The following is an 18,376-nucleotide window of genomic DNA, read 5'->3' as shown; positions in this document are numbered from 1 at the left end:
TAATCAATATGGATGTGAGCAGAGCAGCGGTTCCTAGCTGGGGGTGGATGGCCCTCCCCCTAGGGAACTTCGGTCAAAGTCTGGAGCCATTTTGGTTGGCACAACTGTGAGAAGGGTGCTTTTTCATCTAATTGGTAGAAGCCAGGGATTGCTCTCAAACATCCTACAATGCACAGGACAGCTCCCCACAACAGAGAATTATCTGACCCAAAAGGTCAACAGGCCAAGGTTGAGAAACCCTGGGATAGAGCGGAGAGAATCGCATTTGTACAGTTTTCATATAACAACATTGTCGGAAAGGGTCCAATGGGTACACTGAATTACTAACATATCAAGGCTACATTTACCTGGAAGCCATCAGAACTTACAATGCAAGTTGCCACTTAGGGTCCAAATAGAATGTCAAGGGCTCAATCCTGTCATTTTTGGCAAAGTGCAAACGCTTCGGTAAGAAATGTTTCAGGTAAGGTTTGAAGTGCTGGTTTGGTTCCCGGCACTGAAATTATAGACAGTAAAGAAAAACTCTTATTTCCATATTTTCTTACACGTAAACTTCTCTTGAAATTGTTTAATTCTATATGAATTTTTTCTGATAAAAATTTTATCAGCCTGCGTAATAAGTCACAGATGCAAAAATAATTGTGTTCTTACTACTTATACAATGTACCAGCTGACCATTACCAACAATTCAATACTCACATTTTTTATAGGAAATTAGATCTGATGCATAAAAACCCTAAAACTCTTAGAGTATGTCACTCAATTTTATATGATTTACCGCTGATAATATTCTTTTCAAACACTTATAACTAAAATGTTAAGAATTTTCTTTAACAGTTAAAACATATCAAGTAAAAAAAAATGCACTATAGATAATTCATCACCAAGACAAAACTTATTAAGTGGGCATAAAAAAGACTGGTAGGAAATATTTAATAATGCTAACGGTACCTATGGTGATGTAGCTATAAATTTTTTTCCTTCTGTTTTTTTCCAATTATTTCTTTACCTTCATAAAAATTAAACCATGACAGTAAATGAATTCTTAAAAACTTTTTTTGGAAGATTTATTTATTTATTTGAGAAAGTGGGAGAGAATGAGGGGGGAAGGGGCAAAGGGAAAGGAAGGAACAGATTCCCTGGTGAGCAGGGAGGCTGACACGGGCTCAATCCCAGGACTCTGAGATCATGACCTGAGCTGAAAGCACACATTTAACCCTCTGAGCCACCAGCCTTCCCATTAAAAACTTTCAATGCCAGCTTGCTGGGACATGTCCTTAAAGATCTTTAAAAACAATAGCGCAGGGGCACTTGGGTGGCTCAGTGGATTAAGCCGCTGCCTTCGGCTCAGGTCATGATCTCAGTGTTCTGGGATCGAGCCCCACATCCGGCTCTCTGCTCAGCGGGGAGCCTGCTTCCCCTTCTCTCTCTGCCTACTTGTGATCTCTCTCTCTGTCAAATAAATAAATAAAATATTTTAAAAAAAAAAACAGTGCATCTAAATTCTGGCCTACATACTCAAAAATTCTAATGCTAAAATCCCAAGAACAGATACTGAACCTCTTTTCTAAATATATCTTAAACAAAACTAACAATAACTAGATCGTGAAAACATAAAGATACTCACAGAAAGATTTCTGGCAAGGTCTTCATAATCAACTGAAGGGGAGCAAAGATAAGAATTAATTGTTGATGGTATGCTACAATTAAAAATAAAACAAAAATGCCGAAGTCAGATTCAAACTCTATTCTTCAATACCGAAACAAGTTTCAAACAGCTTATTGAAATCATTACGTATTAGTTATTGGCAAGAATGAGAGAGATTGTTAGGAACCACTCCATGCCTGTGAAATTGTGTCAGACTGTTAAATGAAAAGGCAAGTTACAGAGTATCTATCTATCCATCCATCTGACCATCCACCTATCTGTCCATGCATCTAGATCTAGTATGATGGCCTGGTATAAAAATTAAAAAACAAACACATCTTACAAAAGCATGCCAGATATCTAGGAAGACCTATTCCAAGCCTAGCAATGTTTATCTCTAGAAAGAGGAAATGAGTTGTGAATAACAGAGGTTTAGGGAAACTTCTACTTTTTACTTTACATATTTTGATATTTGATAATTCCAGAATTTTCAAATAAAAAGGACATGGGGGACCTTAGAAGAGAGGGCAAACAGACTAGTTTTGAAACCGAATTTGCATAGCAAGACCACAAATGTAGTGTACTCTGGACTACAAATCAGTAAGTGTGTAGCTTTCCAAAGATTCTTCTGGCTGTACTTTACATAAGTTTGAGAAAATTATTCAGATAAAAGAACATGTATTGTATATACATCTTATGTCTGTATATTGGTAAATAAATACAGATATAGTTTTTGCTTTAATTTGGAAGATAGAGGCCTAATGAGGTAAGGGTGTCATCAAAGCTTAGCCATCCCATCCTAAATCATTCTGGGCACTGACCCCACCTGTATAGTTCTTATAACAGGCTTTGTAACAACCGTATACTACTTTTATAAATTAAAACAAAATACTAATTAAAACTTGCCAGGCATGTACAGAGTCTACGCTGAGTGTCACTATGTTAACCTACTGTTTAATATCTGCATGAACACTTTCCTGCAGTAAACTCTATTTCTCCCTGTGAATATTCAATAGTTCTACAGAAACATACAGCATGCAGTGCCCGCACCCAACCAGTTCCAATAAATGTCACACAAGCTTTTTTCTCTTTCTGTTTCAAAGTTAACTGTAACAGAAAGATAAATAAGACTTGCTGGTGGTATCTAAGAGTTACCAAAGACAGCAATCAGAAAGTAGGCAGTAACAGAGGTGGAAACAGTTAGGAAATGGACCTCACTTGCAAAAGAATTAATATTTTTAGAAAATTTCCTGGCAGTTGGGGTTCCACATGTAGTCAAGAGAGAATGTGAAATTTCTTCTTTTCTGTTTACAAAACACATTCTTACTGTGTTTTGGAATGGTCAAGGAAAGTCATTTCTGAGGACAGAAACCAGTTGTTTATAGAATTTTAAGAACTACAGAAGTGCCAACATTCCTCCTCATAATAGAATATTATTCCAACAACTCTAAGCTATTTTAATGGAATGTCATTAATTAAACTTGAATACATGTAGCCAAACTTTTCAGATTTTTTTTTTTTAGTACAAGTAATCTCAAACCTAACACAAGTAAAACACACACTATAACATAAAATTGTACTAAGCTCATCAAATAATATGCTTAGCAATGAATAGCAAAGATAAGTGGTTAGACCTGTGTCTTCACACCCAGTGCCTTTATAAAATCTTTCTGGGTGCAAAAGATCTGCACTGGAGAATTAATCATGAAAAGGAAATTAAGTTTAACCATTGCACTTTAGTGTAGAGATAGAATAATTTAGAGGTATGAATTCTGAATGTAATCATATTCAATGTTAGCAACCAAAGATACTTACATGAAAAGTACTTATCTGGAACATCAGAGGGTCTCAATCGAGCTGCAGGTCCATATACAATTTTAATATCTTTAACATCTCCCAAATATTTATTCAGATACACATATTTCTTGCAACTGCCTTGTTCCATGCCTGGGAGAAAAAAATTCTCAAACATGTTGGAACTTTAATAAGGAATTTTACATGTAGAAGAGAATTTCTTTCACTTCCAGAATTTAATTCACTAACTATGTGCTGAGTGCTCACATTAGTTAAACATCTAACAGGTAAGTCACAGAATTTCAGCCATATATACCACTTCACCCCCCCCCAAAAAAAAAACTTTTTCCCTTCCTTCATCCACAATTAGTTTAACATTTCTTATTTATGCGTTATAGTATCTTTTTATGAGGAAGAATATCACAGTTTCAAACTGAAGAGAAATGCCTACTCATTTCCCCCAGATCACCTAGAATATGAATGGTAGCATAAAATTCTCAGTCTCATTCCAGAACTGTAGCTTCTTTGGAACAGAACTTCTTACAATCATTTCTAGAAATAGCTTTCAGGAATTTTTCTGAAGCAAACAATAACAACAAGAAAAAAACAAAAAGAAAACTGTTTTCTATTTTCTTATGCACTCATTGCTTCTGTACTCCCAAGGCTGTTATACAAACATGTTCTAAAGGTCATAGTAAGAAAAAATGAAATTAACATAGTGCTAGAATTTATACTCCTTCTAAAATCAGATTTTTCATGCTAGAGAAAATAAGAAAAGCACATAATAATGTGTTCAAGCTAAATCTAGAACTATTAGACTAGATTTACCAAAATTTAATATTACTTTTTTTTTTAGCTATCTAAAATTCCTGGTGTAAACCTTCCCCAAATCAGGAGATGGGTGCACTGTTATTGATAGGCTCTTAGGTTTCTGTGAATTCTGTGTTTTACCTGTACTTTATGTCTAATGTAATTTTTTCCTAAAAACTTTCCACAAAAAACTACAAAAAAAAATTAACTATAACAATCAGAAGAAATAAGGTCACAATAACTAATCAAGGAAACTTTTTTGGGAGCACCATTTAACCTGAAGGGTAAATGATGCAAAGTCAGATTACCGTGATCTGAAATAAGGATAAGGTTCAGGCATCGATGCAAGTTCAGCTCTTTCAGACCATCCATCAGCATGCCAACCATGTTGTCAACCCTCTGCAATGCTCGGATGACCTATGAAAGGGAAGCGATTTCTTGTGACGGATTCCATACTAATGGGTATTTCTACATAAAGCTATCTCTGTTAATACAGGGAAGGTTCAGTGGATGCAACTATTACGATGAACTGATTTACATTAGGCTAAGCCACGCAGGTAAGGCAATGCCCATTAACAGAAGAAGGGCCAAAAAAAAGTGTGGAGGGGGGGCAAATCCCACACATGCTCAGTTATAAATATTGGGAATGACACCAAGGGGATCTGATTGTCTAACCTGTCAAAAATGTTAAAATTATTCATGAAATGCTTTTTACAGTTCTTATATTGTATTTGGTTTTTAAAATTACAACTAGGAATACAACTCATTATTTCCTTACAAACTATATGTATTTTGAATATGTTGTATCGCAAGGACACAGAAGAGCAAATGGTTTTAGCAACTTGCTTAACTTGCTTTTCTGCTCTCCTTGCAAAACCACCTGAGGAAAATTCTTGGCAGTTCTACATGTGTTTTCTGTTGTGCATCAAATCTGTCTTGTCTCTATGGTCAATTAATTTCACTGTAATATGAAACAAGCTCCCTCAATGCGGTCTTTCATTTGCTTAAAGCTACCTAAGTAATTCAAATTGGAATTTTTAAGTATTAAAATAAAGGGGGTTCCAATGTGCTATTAGAATTTAACAGAGGTTACACGTTGGTAACTATAATATAAAAAGCAATGGGCTCAATCTTGAATGCAGATGAATCAGAAAAGTAGTACTTTGGCAAATCTTCAGTGAAATTAGAAAAGGCAGCACTGACGTTACAATTCATATGATCTGATAATCAGACAACTACAAAATGATCCTTAGACTTATTTGTAGCCAAACTGACCTGGACAGGACACTAAGTTCCCTTAGTGAATGAATAAAAATTACACTAGCATCTGGCCAATTGTCAAACCGACATAACGCTGACAAGAAGCTTTTCCCCTTCACCGATAATAATATGGTTGTGCTGTCCGCCATGCGTCTTCCTTACCCCACGTCTAAGGACCATTTGTGCTTAGTTGAAGGACAGAAGCAAAGCAAGGGCACATAGAATTACTAACTACATTGGAGCTACTACAGATGGATTTTGATGGAAAGATCTAGAGAGTAAATACAGACCTAGGTTGAGGGTCAACTTCCCTCTCTCTTCACGCTCTTTTAGCTGACAAGATGGCCCCCAAAAGAACCTATGCTCTAAGGGGGCAAATTTGGAGTAAACCCAGGGAAAAGGGAAACCAGGAGAAGATGGATTAAGCAGGTGTTTTAAACTCAAGTGAGAAAAATAAGCCTATGTTCTCCCCTCCTGCTGTTGTTGAAGCAAGAATTTAGAGCAAGTAGCACTCTCAAAACCAGAGCTCGCAACAGACACATGAAGATAGGCTCTGCTCTAGACTCTGAACTAAAGAGTCCTTGAGGCTCACAAACGACCCAGCTTGGGGATGAAATTCTAGCTATTCCTAGTCTTTCATCTCCTAGAGTCACATGGGGAAAAAGATAACAGAGTCTGAGATTAGGGACTGGCTACCCTGATTCTCCTTTCCTCGTGACTAACAATACTCACAGATCCTTACTTGTTTCTTTTCAGATCTCAGGTCACAGATAAAATATACATCATAAGGAAAGTCAGCTTACAGATACAAAGAAAGAAGCTCAAATCATTTTCTGTTCTAATGCTTCCTCTACTCCAAGATACAAAAATCGAATGGCCACACAAACACTGAAAGCAGTATTTGATCTTTTAAAGCACTATACTGATTACAACATAGCCAGGAGTGAGCTAAGCTCCTTAAAGAGTGTCAGGTCAAATACACTGACAACCTTAGTCCATGAGCTGTTTCCCCATCTCTAGCTTCCTAGTAACTGCTCAATAAAATCACAGTAATTTCAAATTCTCTATAGTTTTGACAAAACTTCCTATTTTTTGATGTCCAGGCTCTGTTGTGAACATGAGCTCAGAGATTTAGAGATATACCTCCTAGGGTAGAGAGGTCACGGGAGGCTTCTTCTGGCATCTAATTCTCTTATAATAAATAGAAAATTAGAGTTTTTCCCACTTATAACATTTCCAAAGACCCCTTACTTTTTAGGTTGATGTAGGGAGAAATGGAGTGGATAAAGGCTTTGAAATTGAGAATATGGAATTTACCCTCAGTTTGAGTTAGCACTGTCGAAAGTACAGATGAGACAAATTCTCCCTACCATTATTTTTATGAAAGGTCATCCTCTGGTTTAGTAAAATTGTGTTTACTACTCATTCCAGAATCATGGAATCTTAGAGACTGGTCTAGAAACCTGCTTCAAAGCAAGGTTTAGTTAGAAGCAATCACTGATAAAACGATACTTACTTCACTGCTGACCGGTCCATATGAATGACCTGAAGAATCTGGTTCTTCTAAATACAGAGTGTAAAAGTGTGGTCTAAATCAAACAGCATCAAAATGTAATATTTTATAAACACATTGTAAAACAGAATGGAAAAAATAACTTAACAATTGATAGTGAGTCTACAACAGGGCGCCTGGGTGGCTCAGTGGGTTAAGCCTCTGCCTTCAGCTCAGGTCATGATCTCAGGGTCCTGGGCTCGAGTTCCGAACCGGGCTCTCTGCTCTGCAGGGAGCCTGCTTCCCACCCCCCCCCACCCTGCCTGTCTCTCTGTCTACTTGTGATCTCTCTCTCTCTCTGTCAAATAAATTTAAAAAATCTTTTTAAAAAAAATAAATAAATGATAAAAAAATAAAAAGTCTACAACACTGGGATAACATTTCTAAACTTGCTGAGAAATATTTACAGGTTTGGAGTTCTTCAAAATGCTCCATAAAAAGAGTTCATTTGGATACAAAATGCCAGAGACAAGGGCAAAGTCTTCTTGCAGCTCATTTTAAAATATTGTGTAATTTCTATAAAACAAAGGAGTATTTCCCATAGAAATTAGGCCTCTACATACCTTTCATCTTTAGGAAGCTGCAACCACTTAAGAATAGTTAAAATCCTTTCTTCAAAAGGTATTGAGCTAAAATTAAGAACAAGCAAAATGAAACAATTTGTGACAATTGTTGAGTTTAAAATATCAGTGATTTTCTTATGCAAAATAGCACTGAAAGACTAAAACAATCCCATGCGTTAACTGTGTTTGAAGCAATGCAGAAGTTTTATTTGAAAACTCAATAAAGGAACAAAGGTTAAGCTTTACACATAATTACACAAATTAATTCGTTAGCCCGTCTTAATATAAGCTATGCTCAGACACAACTAAAACAAAGTCTGTTCTACAGAAATGCTTCACTCAGCAATGCAAAAGGAAAATAGAACATTTTTTTTTTTTTAAATTGGGGAGGCTGGGGGCACCTGGGTGGCTCAGTCATTAAGCATCTGCCTTCAGCTCTGGTCATGATCCCAGGGTCCTGGGATCAAGCCCCGAATTGGGCTCCCTGCTCAGCAGGAAGCCTGCTTCTTCCTCTCCCACTCCCCCTACTTGTGTTCCCTCTCTTGCTGTGTCTCTCTCTGTCAAATAAATAAATAAAATCTTTAAAAAAAGAATGGGGGGGGTGTGCCTGGGTGGCTCAGTGGGTTAAGCCACTGCCTTCAGCTGGGGTCATGATCTCAGGGTCCTGGGATTGAGCCCCGCATCGGGCTCTCTGCTCAACAGGGAGACTACTCCCCCCACCCTCTCTCTGCCTGCCTCTCTGCCTACTTGTGATCTCTGTCTGTCAAATAAATAAATAAAATCTTGAAAGAAAGAAAGAAAGAAAGAAAGACAGACAGACATGAATGAATTGGGGAGGCTGTAGGGGCACCTGGGGGGGTGCAGTCTGTTAAGCGTATGACTCTCGATTTTGGCTCAGCCATGATCTCAGGGACATGAGACCAAGTCCCGTGTTTGGCTCCTCACTGGGTGAGAAGTATGCTTGAGATTCTCTCTCTCCCTTTCCCTCTGCACCTCCCCGGGCTCACACATTCTCTCTCAAATAAGTAAATTTTTAAGGAAAAAACCAAACAAATAAATAAATAAATATTTGCTTCTTGTATCTACTCGAGGATGTTATTCCTGTATCTGAGAAGAGCAATTGCTACCAGGTGAATAACCTGTGTGTCGATACATTCTATAAAGCATACCTCTTGGACAGCTCACTTGCTCATGACTCTTAAAAAGCCACAGTCACCACAACTTCCTATTTTATTCCTGCCCAAGGATCTGAATGCAAACTCCAACATGTACCAGCACTTCTTAGAAAACCTCTAGAAACTCAGCCTAGTGTTGTTGTCCATCCATCTATCCAAAACTTACATACCCTCCATCTAAAAGGTAACTGAGATAGAGTTCTCATTCTGACTGTTCTCATGTTTCAGCCAACACATCACAGAAATGCTGGAACTTGGCACTTGATAAAAAGGAGAAGCTGAGATTTAGAACAAATGAGCTGTTCTGAAAAAAGTGCGTGTATACATACCCATTATACATTTTATAGATGTCTGGGAGAATTCCATTAATTTCCACATCTGATCCTGGCCAAAAAAAGGTGCCACTTTTCAGGCCTTGATATTTCGTGGTGAGCCAAATCTGGGGAAGACAGTGAACGCAAGTCAGAAAACTATACAACCGTGCATCTGTTAGGCAAGTAAGTATGTGTTCATGGGACATCAGTGCATTCCCCCTAAGTGCTACGGGATTTCTGAAGTGAAGGAGCTTCAGCAGTGAGACTACAGAATAATCAATAGGACACTGGACAGCAGCAACATGAAATGAAATAGAGAGCATTTAACCTAGAAAATACAGACGCCATCAGCTGGAAACCTTTGCAACTTTCAGAGCCCTAGCCTTTGATTTTAACAGGCTCCCCTTGAAAGAAAAAAATATTCCCAAACACACATGTGTTTAATTTGTTGACATTTTTATTATGTGACTAACACATATTAAGCACTTCCTGCCAATTACAATTCTAAATAGTATCCCCAGAAGCATCCCAATTATTAATTTGGTTAATCCTCACAATAACCCCCTGAGGTAGTTAACCGTATCATCTACAGTATAAATATAAGAAAACTAAGCCACTAAAAGAATAATTTGCCCAAAGTCACATAGTTTCAAATATCAGCACTAAAATATGAATTTATACCCTGCAAATTAATCATCATGCTTTTTTTTCCTTCTAAGAGGAATATTGATTGAGACTATCCAAAAAGACTCCACAGAATTTTTGTGGCAGTTTTTTAAAAAATACAAAGAACACATATAAATCATGGCCGGAAAGAATCTTCTCAGCATATACAAATGAAGTCAGAGTTTACCACCTTCAGTAACAGTTTTGTATGGCTCAAAATATGGCCCCCAGACTACGGCTACAAACTACTGGTACAAGAAGGTAGAATTAAGCAGAAAAGAAAAAATGTTCAGAATTTCCCCAACCCGGCTATGAAATAAAACTACCCCCACTACACAATGATACAAGATTTAGGATTATCAGCATTCTCCTTCATGTACAAAAGGATGGCCACAGACAGGATCCATGACATAGGTTATTAAATCTCCAGGGAATCTGTTATTTTACTCTGATTGAAAGAGATGAGAATAATTTAAAAAACAAACTATTTTAGTAGCTAAAACAAACAAACAACTCACTGGTTCTCCTTTGTACCACACAGGATTAAATTTCTCCTTACTTTTAAGTGCAAAGAAAGCGTTAATTTTGGGATCATATATTTTATTGTCAATTATGCCATGGGATTCTGGATAAAGTCCCTAAAAAATAGAAAAACAGGTTTTATGCAGCTTGTGAGGGTTTTTTTTTTTTTTCATTTTTTATTTTTTCTTAACATATAATGTATTATTAGCCCCAGGGGTACAGGTCTGTGAATCACCAGGTTTACACACTTCACAGCACTCACCATAGCACATACTTCCCCAATGTCCATAACCCCACCACCCTCAAGTTGTCAGTTTTTTAGCATGAAATAAAGTTCAAGAACGAAAGCACTGAAGAGAAAACAGGTAACTGAAGCTGCAAGAAACTTAACGTAGTTTAAGGAGAGAAGAACAAAACAACGTGACTGTCAAAACACAACCAACCACTCAAGATTTTATAATATAGTATTTGCATTTTAAATTATGTAACAGGAGAAATTAAGTTAAGAATGGTATGGATGAGGAGCTATATAAATAGGCAGCCTCCCCAATTTTTTTTAAAGATTTTATTTTTATGTATTTATTTATTTGAGAAAGACAGTATGCAAGTGGCGGGGGAGGAGCAGAGGGAAAGGGGCAGGCGGACTCCACGCTGAGCCCAGCCCAACGTGGCCCAGATTTCATAACCCTGAGATCACGACCTGGGCCAAAATCAAGAGTCAAATGCTTAACCAACTGAGCCATCCAGCACCCCTACAGCCTCTCCAATTTTTTAAAAAAAGTGTCCTATTTTCCTTTTGCATTGCTGAGTAAAGCATTTCTGTAGAACAAACTTTTAGTTGAGTCTAAGCATAGACTTGTATTAATACAGGCTAAAGAATTAATTTCCGGGCTTCAACCATAATGCCTAATGAATTTGACTATTTTTCTGGACTCCAATTAAACTGGGAAACTTTGAAACAAAAACAGGGCTGCAAATCTATCGAGAGTCAGGCAAACTGGATTGCTTAAACTTATACATCAAGGTGATCGGAAAGACAAGTTGAGAACCCATAAATGTAGGACAAATTTGTACAAATAGAGTAAGCTACAAAACTGTAAGAAGAAACAAGACACAAAAATTGGAGAATCTTAATCTGAAAGGAAACCAAGAAGAGTCTTTAGTCACTTCTTTTCAAGACGGAAAAACTGAGACCAGAAGGTAAAGTGACCTTCCCCAAATTACAGATAATTAGTGGCAAAGACTAGGTTTCCTCGCTTAACCACATATTGGAAAACAAGTGATCTGATGTCTAATTATTGGCTCAAAAAATGCAACATTTACATCTCTCTTCTGGAACATACAAAAGTTGAAACTTGGAGCTTACCGTGACAATGCTGTAGTGATTGGGAAAAGTTTTTGTTGGATATACTGGTCTCATGTTTTTGGCGTATGTTCCACAGTTTTCTATAAGGGAAACAAATTAAAGATTGTTATTAAATGCAACTGACAATGTGTTTACTTCATCTAGCTTTCCTACAAATAAGTCTAAACAGCTTTAAAAAAATAACCCAGGAGGGATTTTTAACCATATACAAATTTAGAGTTAATTATAAATCAACATTGTAGAATCAAATGCAATGTTAAGAGTTAATTTTTCTCAAAAAATATTGAACAAAATAATTAAGCCAATGAAAGAATTATCCCATACTTATCAATAACATTAAGTTCCAGAAGGAGCATGTACAATAATGACACCTACTATATCTCTGTCTGATATTACTTAGTGGTCATATACCTAAGTTATAAGAGGTAGTTAAAAAAAAAAAAACCTGCGCTGATGCCAAAATCTGCAAAATTAAAACAAGGCTGAAGCAGCCGCTGAGGGGGACAGTGTCCCCGTGTGAAAATCCAGAACCAGCTATGTCTGGACAAACTCAACACAGCTCTAAAGACAAAAGGCATCTTCTTGCTTCATGCTGGAGAAAGCACAGAAGCTGGACTGCTCTGGATTTAGCCTTGGTGTTATGCTCACGGTGTCATGCTCCTTTTCTCCTGCCTCTACTACTGTGAAAAAAAAAAAAACCACAAAAACTAATGATTCTAGCATTTCAATAAGTCACTGCTAAAAATGTTCCTCAAATTAGCAAGTGTCTATCTATCTCAATGCCTTCCAAGAAGTGCAGAATTACAAGGTATGTCCCCTAAGTATCCAAAGCTAGGGCTTAGGCTGACTGTGTGCTGGTTTCTTTTAAAACTTCACATATAGTACCCACAACTCCTTAATTCTGAACCCAGGATGCTATCTTGGTGCCATGGAAACAAACGGACCCCCTAAAGGTCACAAAGGACCAGATTCAGGCCTCAAAGCCTGTTGGCCTAACTGCTAAGAACAGAGCCTTCCTTGACCATGCCTGCTTTTTTGCTAAAGATTTTTTTTCATGTCAATGATTACTTATAAAAATTATTCTCTTCTAGGTAGAAATTAAAAAGAGAAATTTTTTTAAAGTTTCCCAAAATTATTTTGGTTCCTCATAAAAGAAGTAAAATAAATGCACATGTGTAATTACTGAGAGTGATTTTCATATTTAAACTAATCTCATATACTCAAGGCTAATAAATAATATTTTAAAATTCCAGAACACTAAAATCATTGTATTAACTTCTATTTTAGCCTCACATTACACTGTAACTACTTAACTGCTCATCACTGAGAATGAGCAAAGTTCTACAGTTTTTATGCCCATATGCAATTTTTTTCCTTTCTCAATAAGCAGTGATGATACAAGTGATACCCATATAACTGGGGCTTAATGTGATTTAAAACTTGAGCATTAATATTAAGACCACTCTACTACTGCATCAATAACTTACAGAATAATCATTCAGTTAAGGCCTTGTATGAGGCAAAGAAATTGGAAGGATGCTACATGATACTATAGGATAACTAGCAAATATTCTACACTACTAGAATCATATCAGAAATACTTTCAGTTTTGAAAATTCCATTTTAAGATGTAATAAATATCAAATAAATGATTTTTCCACAAAAGGAATCCAAAATTCTAAGAAAAAATACATACATACATACATACAGGTATCTATAGTGTGTGTGTGTGTGTGTGTGTGTTGTGTGTGTGTGTATAAACTGTATTACCTTAGAAGTATTTAAAAGGTAGCTTCAAAGTAATTATAATATTGGAGACTAATTCCTTATCATCAGGTTCAACTACTTCATCGTAGTGATGTTTGGTAAAACACATCCTGCCAGTATTTTTCCAAAGAAAGCCCGCATCCCTAGTCTATCTCACTGAAACAGTGACACTCCCAATAGCGAACTCTGAAGTTACTCACTTAGTTTGCTAATAACAGGAAGAAGCCCACCCCAGGTGTGTAAATATTCTGCCCTGAAGCCATCCAAGGAAAATAAGAGGGTCGGAGGCATTTCAAACCTGGATAATGAAAAAGGGAAAAAAAAAATGTTTAAAAAAGCAGATGGAACACACATCCAGTGAAGGTTCTTTTCCTTCCTTGGCACAAGTCCAATGAAGATTTCTCACTTAAGTTAGCATGTGATCTAAAGGAAACTAACAAGTTCAGCAAACATCCTTATAAAGGAGATTTCACATTGATATGCAATATACATGCTTTTACATTTCATTATCTGTATGATATATACATATACCATCAAATAGGATTTCTCAAGCACTCAGACCATGTTGAACCACTGTATGGAGACTAGCATTCATAGACCCTGCTATTCCAAAAGCTGGACCAAATGCTACTAAAATATAATAATATTTTCCCAGTTTGCAGAATGCTAATAAATAGCATTCTCTAAATTACATTTTTGTTTCCAGTAAGTTTTTTCCTGAACAACCACTTTCTGATATCATCTCTATGTGAATCTGCTAGATGGTAGTTCATATCACATAAACTATATATAAAATTGAGTTTTTAAATTTACTATATTGAAAAGACAGTACTATTTAGTAGAGATGTTTGGAATGTATTCATTACTTTTTAATAAATAAACAACAAGGGAATGACCCAAAGCTAGGAACAAACAATGAGGGTATGTGCGCGTGCACACACGCACATGCACACACACACACACACACAATGCACGTGGTGTGGAAATCCAAAGGAGCAGAAACATTTACAGTGATGTGCTCAGTCAAGGAGAACAACTATGGGCAGCTGTTATACGGCCAAACCAGAACAGGCATGGTTCAGAACTTCTGAATTTATAATAATACCTGGTGGACAATAGGAGAGTTATAGATCACAGGCTAACCATAAAAGAACTTCCCACTTAAAGTTTACTCAGTAATTTAAATGACAGTAAATGCCTAACTTTGCCTTGCCTTTTTTTCAATTCTACCTCCTCCTCAGCTTACTCTCACACACAAACACAAAAGGAAAAAGAAAAAAAAAATTGGTATGTAATTTCCACTAACTCATGTTTGCACCATAGCTCAGTTAGAAGATTCCAGAATCAGATGCATAGGGTCTCAATGGTCCATCACTGTATAAAATCATTTGTATTCACTCAACATAAAACATAAACTGCTCATTGTGCCACCAGGTAAATACTTCTAGTATCATAACACAGGTTCCTAATTACGATCTCATTGTAAAGAAAGGAACAGTTACATTTCCACTGAAAGGATCAATATTACAACTGAAAAATCATGATCAGTATGTAGAAGGAAAAGAAAGATTCAAAATTCACTAAATCTAAATTTTCCAATAAATCTTGGACTTAAAGGACAGCACAAAGTACAAGAGAGGTCCCTTTGAAAAAAAGTCTCTTCTAATGTAATTTTTTGGTTTGGGTTTAGTTTTTGCTGCAGCTACTACTATTGTTTTAAACAAAAAAGTACTCTCTCATCCCAAAGAAAAGAATACACATCCTATAAAGCAAAAATAAATTATATACACCAAAAAAATAAGCCAAAGCACAGCTTTAAAAATTTTAATAGTTTGGAAAAAAATGATGACTTTAAAAAAGTAAAAATGTATTTCTGAAGATGAATAATTCAAATTATATGAGGTAAAAGATCTCAAGTGGAGCAGAGATAAATGTATGTAACATCTTCATAAAATCCCCCCTCCCATGAATTGCACACAAATTTTTCTGATGGCCTAGCATACATAAGGTACTGTGCAAAATACTTTAAGGGCAAAAAGAACCAAAATGAATTATAAAAATTATGCAACATTCTCCCACAGATACATTGCTTATCCCTCTAATTTATAAGTAAACCAAAATACAAAAAATTAAAAGAAAATTGTAAAGTAATTTGCTATAGATTTAACTCTCAAAGCTACAAATGGAAGTAAAGGGTCTTCCTTCCTAAGGAGAAAGACAAAAGATTTCCACCCACTGCTCATGAACACTACAGACTAAATAGTCAACAACCTCTCTTTTTTCTGTTAGCTTCTGGAAGGGGAGGTCATTCCATAATTAACTCTACACCACCGGTGCCCAACACAAGGCCTGACTAAAAATACCATTTAATGAACCAATGATTGGTTATTATTTTTATCTTGTCAATTTGGAAAGAGAAAAAAAAATAGTACCTCAGAAAAATAGTATTTCAGAACATCATCTTACCCTGTTGGACACTCTGGCTCATTAATGTTCTCACATGTTTCTTCTACCCAACTTTTCTCTCCTAAAATATTTTCAAGAAATAAGACAAGTTGAACACACTGAATAGTACCAATGATTGTGATGCTGGGAGACATTATGAAAGGGTCCAAAACCAAAATGTTAACAGATTTATAGATAATATGGGGCATGATTCTAGGAAAATACAACAAATACAGAAAGTTACACTGTTTCATAGTACGAATTAGTTGATATCAGAAAGAAAAAAAAAGTGTAATTGTAAGACTAAAACATATTACTGTATTCGTGAGAACTGAGAGGCATCTTTTTCGCTCTTGAGTTGTTAATATTTTCAGGCAAAATTTACAAGCCTCCTTTTTGTTTTTTAAGATTTTATTTATTTATTTGATAGAGAGAGATCACAAGCAGACAGAGCAGCAGGCAGAGAGAGAAGAAGAAGGGAAGCAGGCTCCCTACTGAGCAGAGAGCCCAATGTGGGGCTCGATCACAGGACCTTGAGATCATGACCTGCACCGAAGGCAGAGGCTTATCCCACTGAGCCACCCAGGTGCCCCTACAAGCCTCCTTTTATCCACCCAACAATATCTTCTAGTACTAAATCCTCGATATCATAGTTCCTCTCACATCAATTGCAAAGAACCCTGGGACAAAACATCAGCATAGCATCAGTTTACATAATATCCTATGACCCTGGGCTGTAATTTCACATCTATTCTTTCAACACATGGCAGATACTGTCCTCATTCACTCTGAGGGCACCTGGGAATGGAACTCAGCCAGGACTGCAAAAGACATCTTTCCACAAGGCAGCATGAAATATGGAGCTGATGTTAAAATAACATGAAGGGGGCGGTAGCGGGAGAGGGAGTGACTACGGCTAGAACAAGATTTGCTGAGCATAGACAGTAGTAATTCTTTACCCAATGGATGGGTACAAAATTCACTGCGTACTTTCTTTACTCACATGTGTTTGAATCTTTCCTTAGTAAAATGTTTTCTTAAATATTTTCTCAGCCAACATAGTTTATCCCTAGGTAAGACTCATAGTGTAAAAAATGACCCCTCTGCAAAACCCCACCACCACCAAGGAGGATAGCGGGCTGCCGTGGAACAAGATGGATGCGTGGAGAGCTGACCTCGGCACACGGCGCTATAATTGATACAGCAGTCGCCCTTGTCCCTGCAGTCATCGGAACAGGAGCAAAGGCTTCTGGACAACCTTTTTTCACCACATCTGAATTTGCTGCAAGTCCATATACGTTCTAGAAACAAACAACAAAATACACGTTAAGGTCCCAATTCAACACATCTGACATGGACCCAGACTTGCTCTCTTCTGGAGCAGGATCCACAAGACACCATGAACACTTTCATAACTCATAGTTCCTCACAGAGCCTGCCACCACAGTGGTCGAGCTGAACTAACAGACAGAAAACATGCAAGAAACAATTGCTATTATGTTGCTAAAAAGACCAGAATTTCATCATTTTAAAACATGGACAAATATTATTATCATATAATTCAGGCTTTTTCCTCCAACCATCTTCAGGGTTCTCAAAATTTAATCTGAACCTAGCCCGTTCTCATTTAAATATTAAATATGCAAGTCATATGTAGAGAAATCCAAATCAAACTGAGAACATTTCCATGTTCTGATTATTTTATTTTGAAGTATAAGCAGACACGTAAGTACACTGAAACTAATGTAACATTCTGTGTCAACTCTACACTTCAATAAAAAGAAGTAGATGTCTAAGAACTCTTGTTGTAATGAGCCCACACTGAAAATATTCATATATTTCAAGCAGCCTTTTGACGTTAGTTTAAGTGCAAATTAGATTATACTGGCTTTCAGCATACGTTAAAACGAGGCATGGTTTGGCTAGCCATAAAGGGTTGAATAAGGCAGAACTTGTAATTTTTTTTTCTCTAAGGAAATACAAAAGCCAAAATTTTAAAAATCTCGAATGAGTTAGATAAATCACATACCTAAAAGATGCAGAACTTATCTCTGATCTTTTACTAATGTCCATGGCCCCTTCTTTTTCCCTGCATATTTTTATTTACCTGGTTCTATACATGTCTCCTGGTAATCCAGACAGCAGTTTCCAAGGTCAACGCAAGCAACATCACAGCGGCAATTCCCAAATGTTCTCTCAAAGCAACGACCTTTGCAACTTTTAACTGAAAATAGTGAATCCTGCATTAGAGCTTTCAGATCACAGTAGCACAAAGCAATCAACTGATATACTTAAGATAGATAGATTCAAATCCTAGCTGACAGAACACGGATGGTGTAATAAAGGCACCCAAGAATCTTTTCAGAAATACACACAGAAAGTGGCACAAATAAAAGGCACAAAGTTTTTATCTCTTGTCATAGAGAAATAGAACTTTTAAAACTGATTACAAACCCGACTGGGGCTTGTAAGACTTAAATCCTTACGGCACGGT

General features: G+C 36.7%; 1 protein-coding gene across 1 annotated transcript in view; it reads right to left on the bottom strand.

Moving 5' to 3' along the window:
* The window catches only part of ENPP1 (ectonucleotide pyrophosphatase/phosphodiesterase 1), a 69,897-nt gene that overhangs the window by 15,467 nt on the left and 36,054 nt on the right, over positions 1-18,376 (bottom strand). The window contains exons 3-15 of the mRNA XM_032843454.1: positions 17,990-18,106; positions 17,058-17,183; positions 15,904-15,964; positions 13,638-13,735; positions 11,671-11,750; positions 10,301-10,420; positions 9,132-9,241; positions 7,628-7,693; positions 7,029-7,101; positions 4,561-4,669; positions 3,464-3,595; positions 1,628-1,659; positions 369-496 (exon numbers count right to left, since the gene is read on the bottom strand). Coding sequence (XP_032699345.1) covers positions 369-496; positions 1,628-1,659; positions 3,464-3,595; positions 4,561-4,669; positions 7,029-7,101; positions 7,628-7,693; positions 9,132-9,241; positions 10,301-10,420; positions 11,671-11,750; positions 13,638-13,735; positions 15,904-15,964; positions 17,058-17,183; positions 17,990-18,106 — 1,252 coding nt within the window. The remainder of the gene's footprint in view (positions 1-368; positions 497-1,627; positions 1,660-3,463; positions 3,596-4,560; positions 4,670-7,028; positions 7,102-7,627; positions 7,694-9,131; positions 9,242-10,300; positions 10,421-11,670; positions 11,751-13,637; positions 13,736-15,903; positions 15,965-17,057; positions 17,184-17,989; positions 18,107-18,376) is intronic.

The sequence above is a fragment of the Lontra canadensis genome, unplaced genomic scaffold (assembly GCF_010015895.1).
Source record: "Lontra canadensis isolate GAN:19392208 unplaced genomic scaffold, GSC_riverotter_1.0 scaffold141, whole genome shotgun sequence".
In the NCBI taxonomy this organism is placed as follows: Eukaryota; Metazoa; Chordata; class Mammalia; order Carnivora; family Mustelidae; genus Lontra; species Lontra canadensis.
Note: the sequence above shows the minus strand (reverse complement) of the source record. Positions and strands in the feature narration are given on the sequence as shown.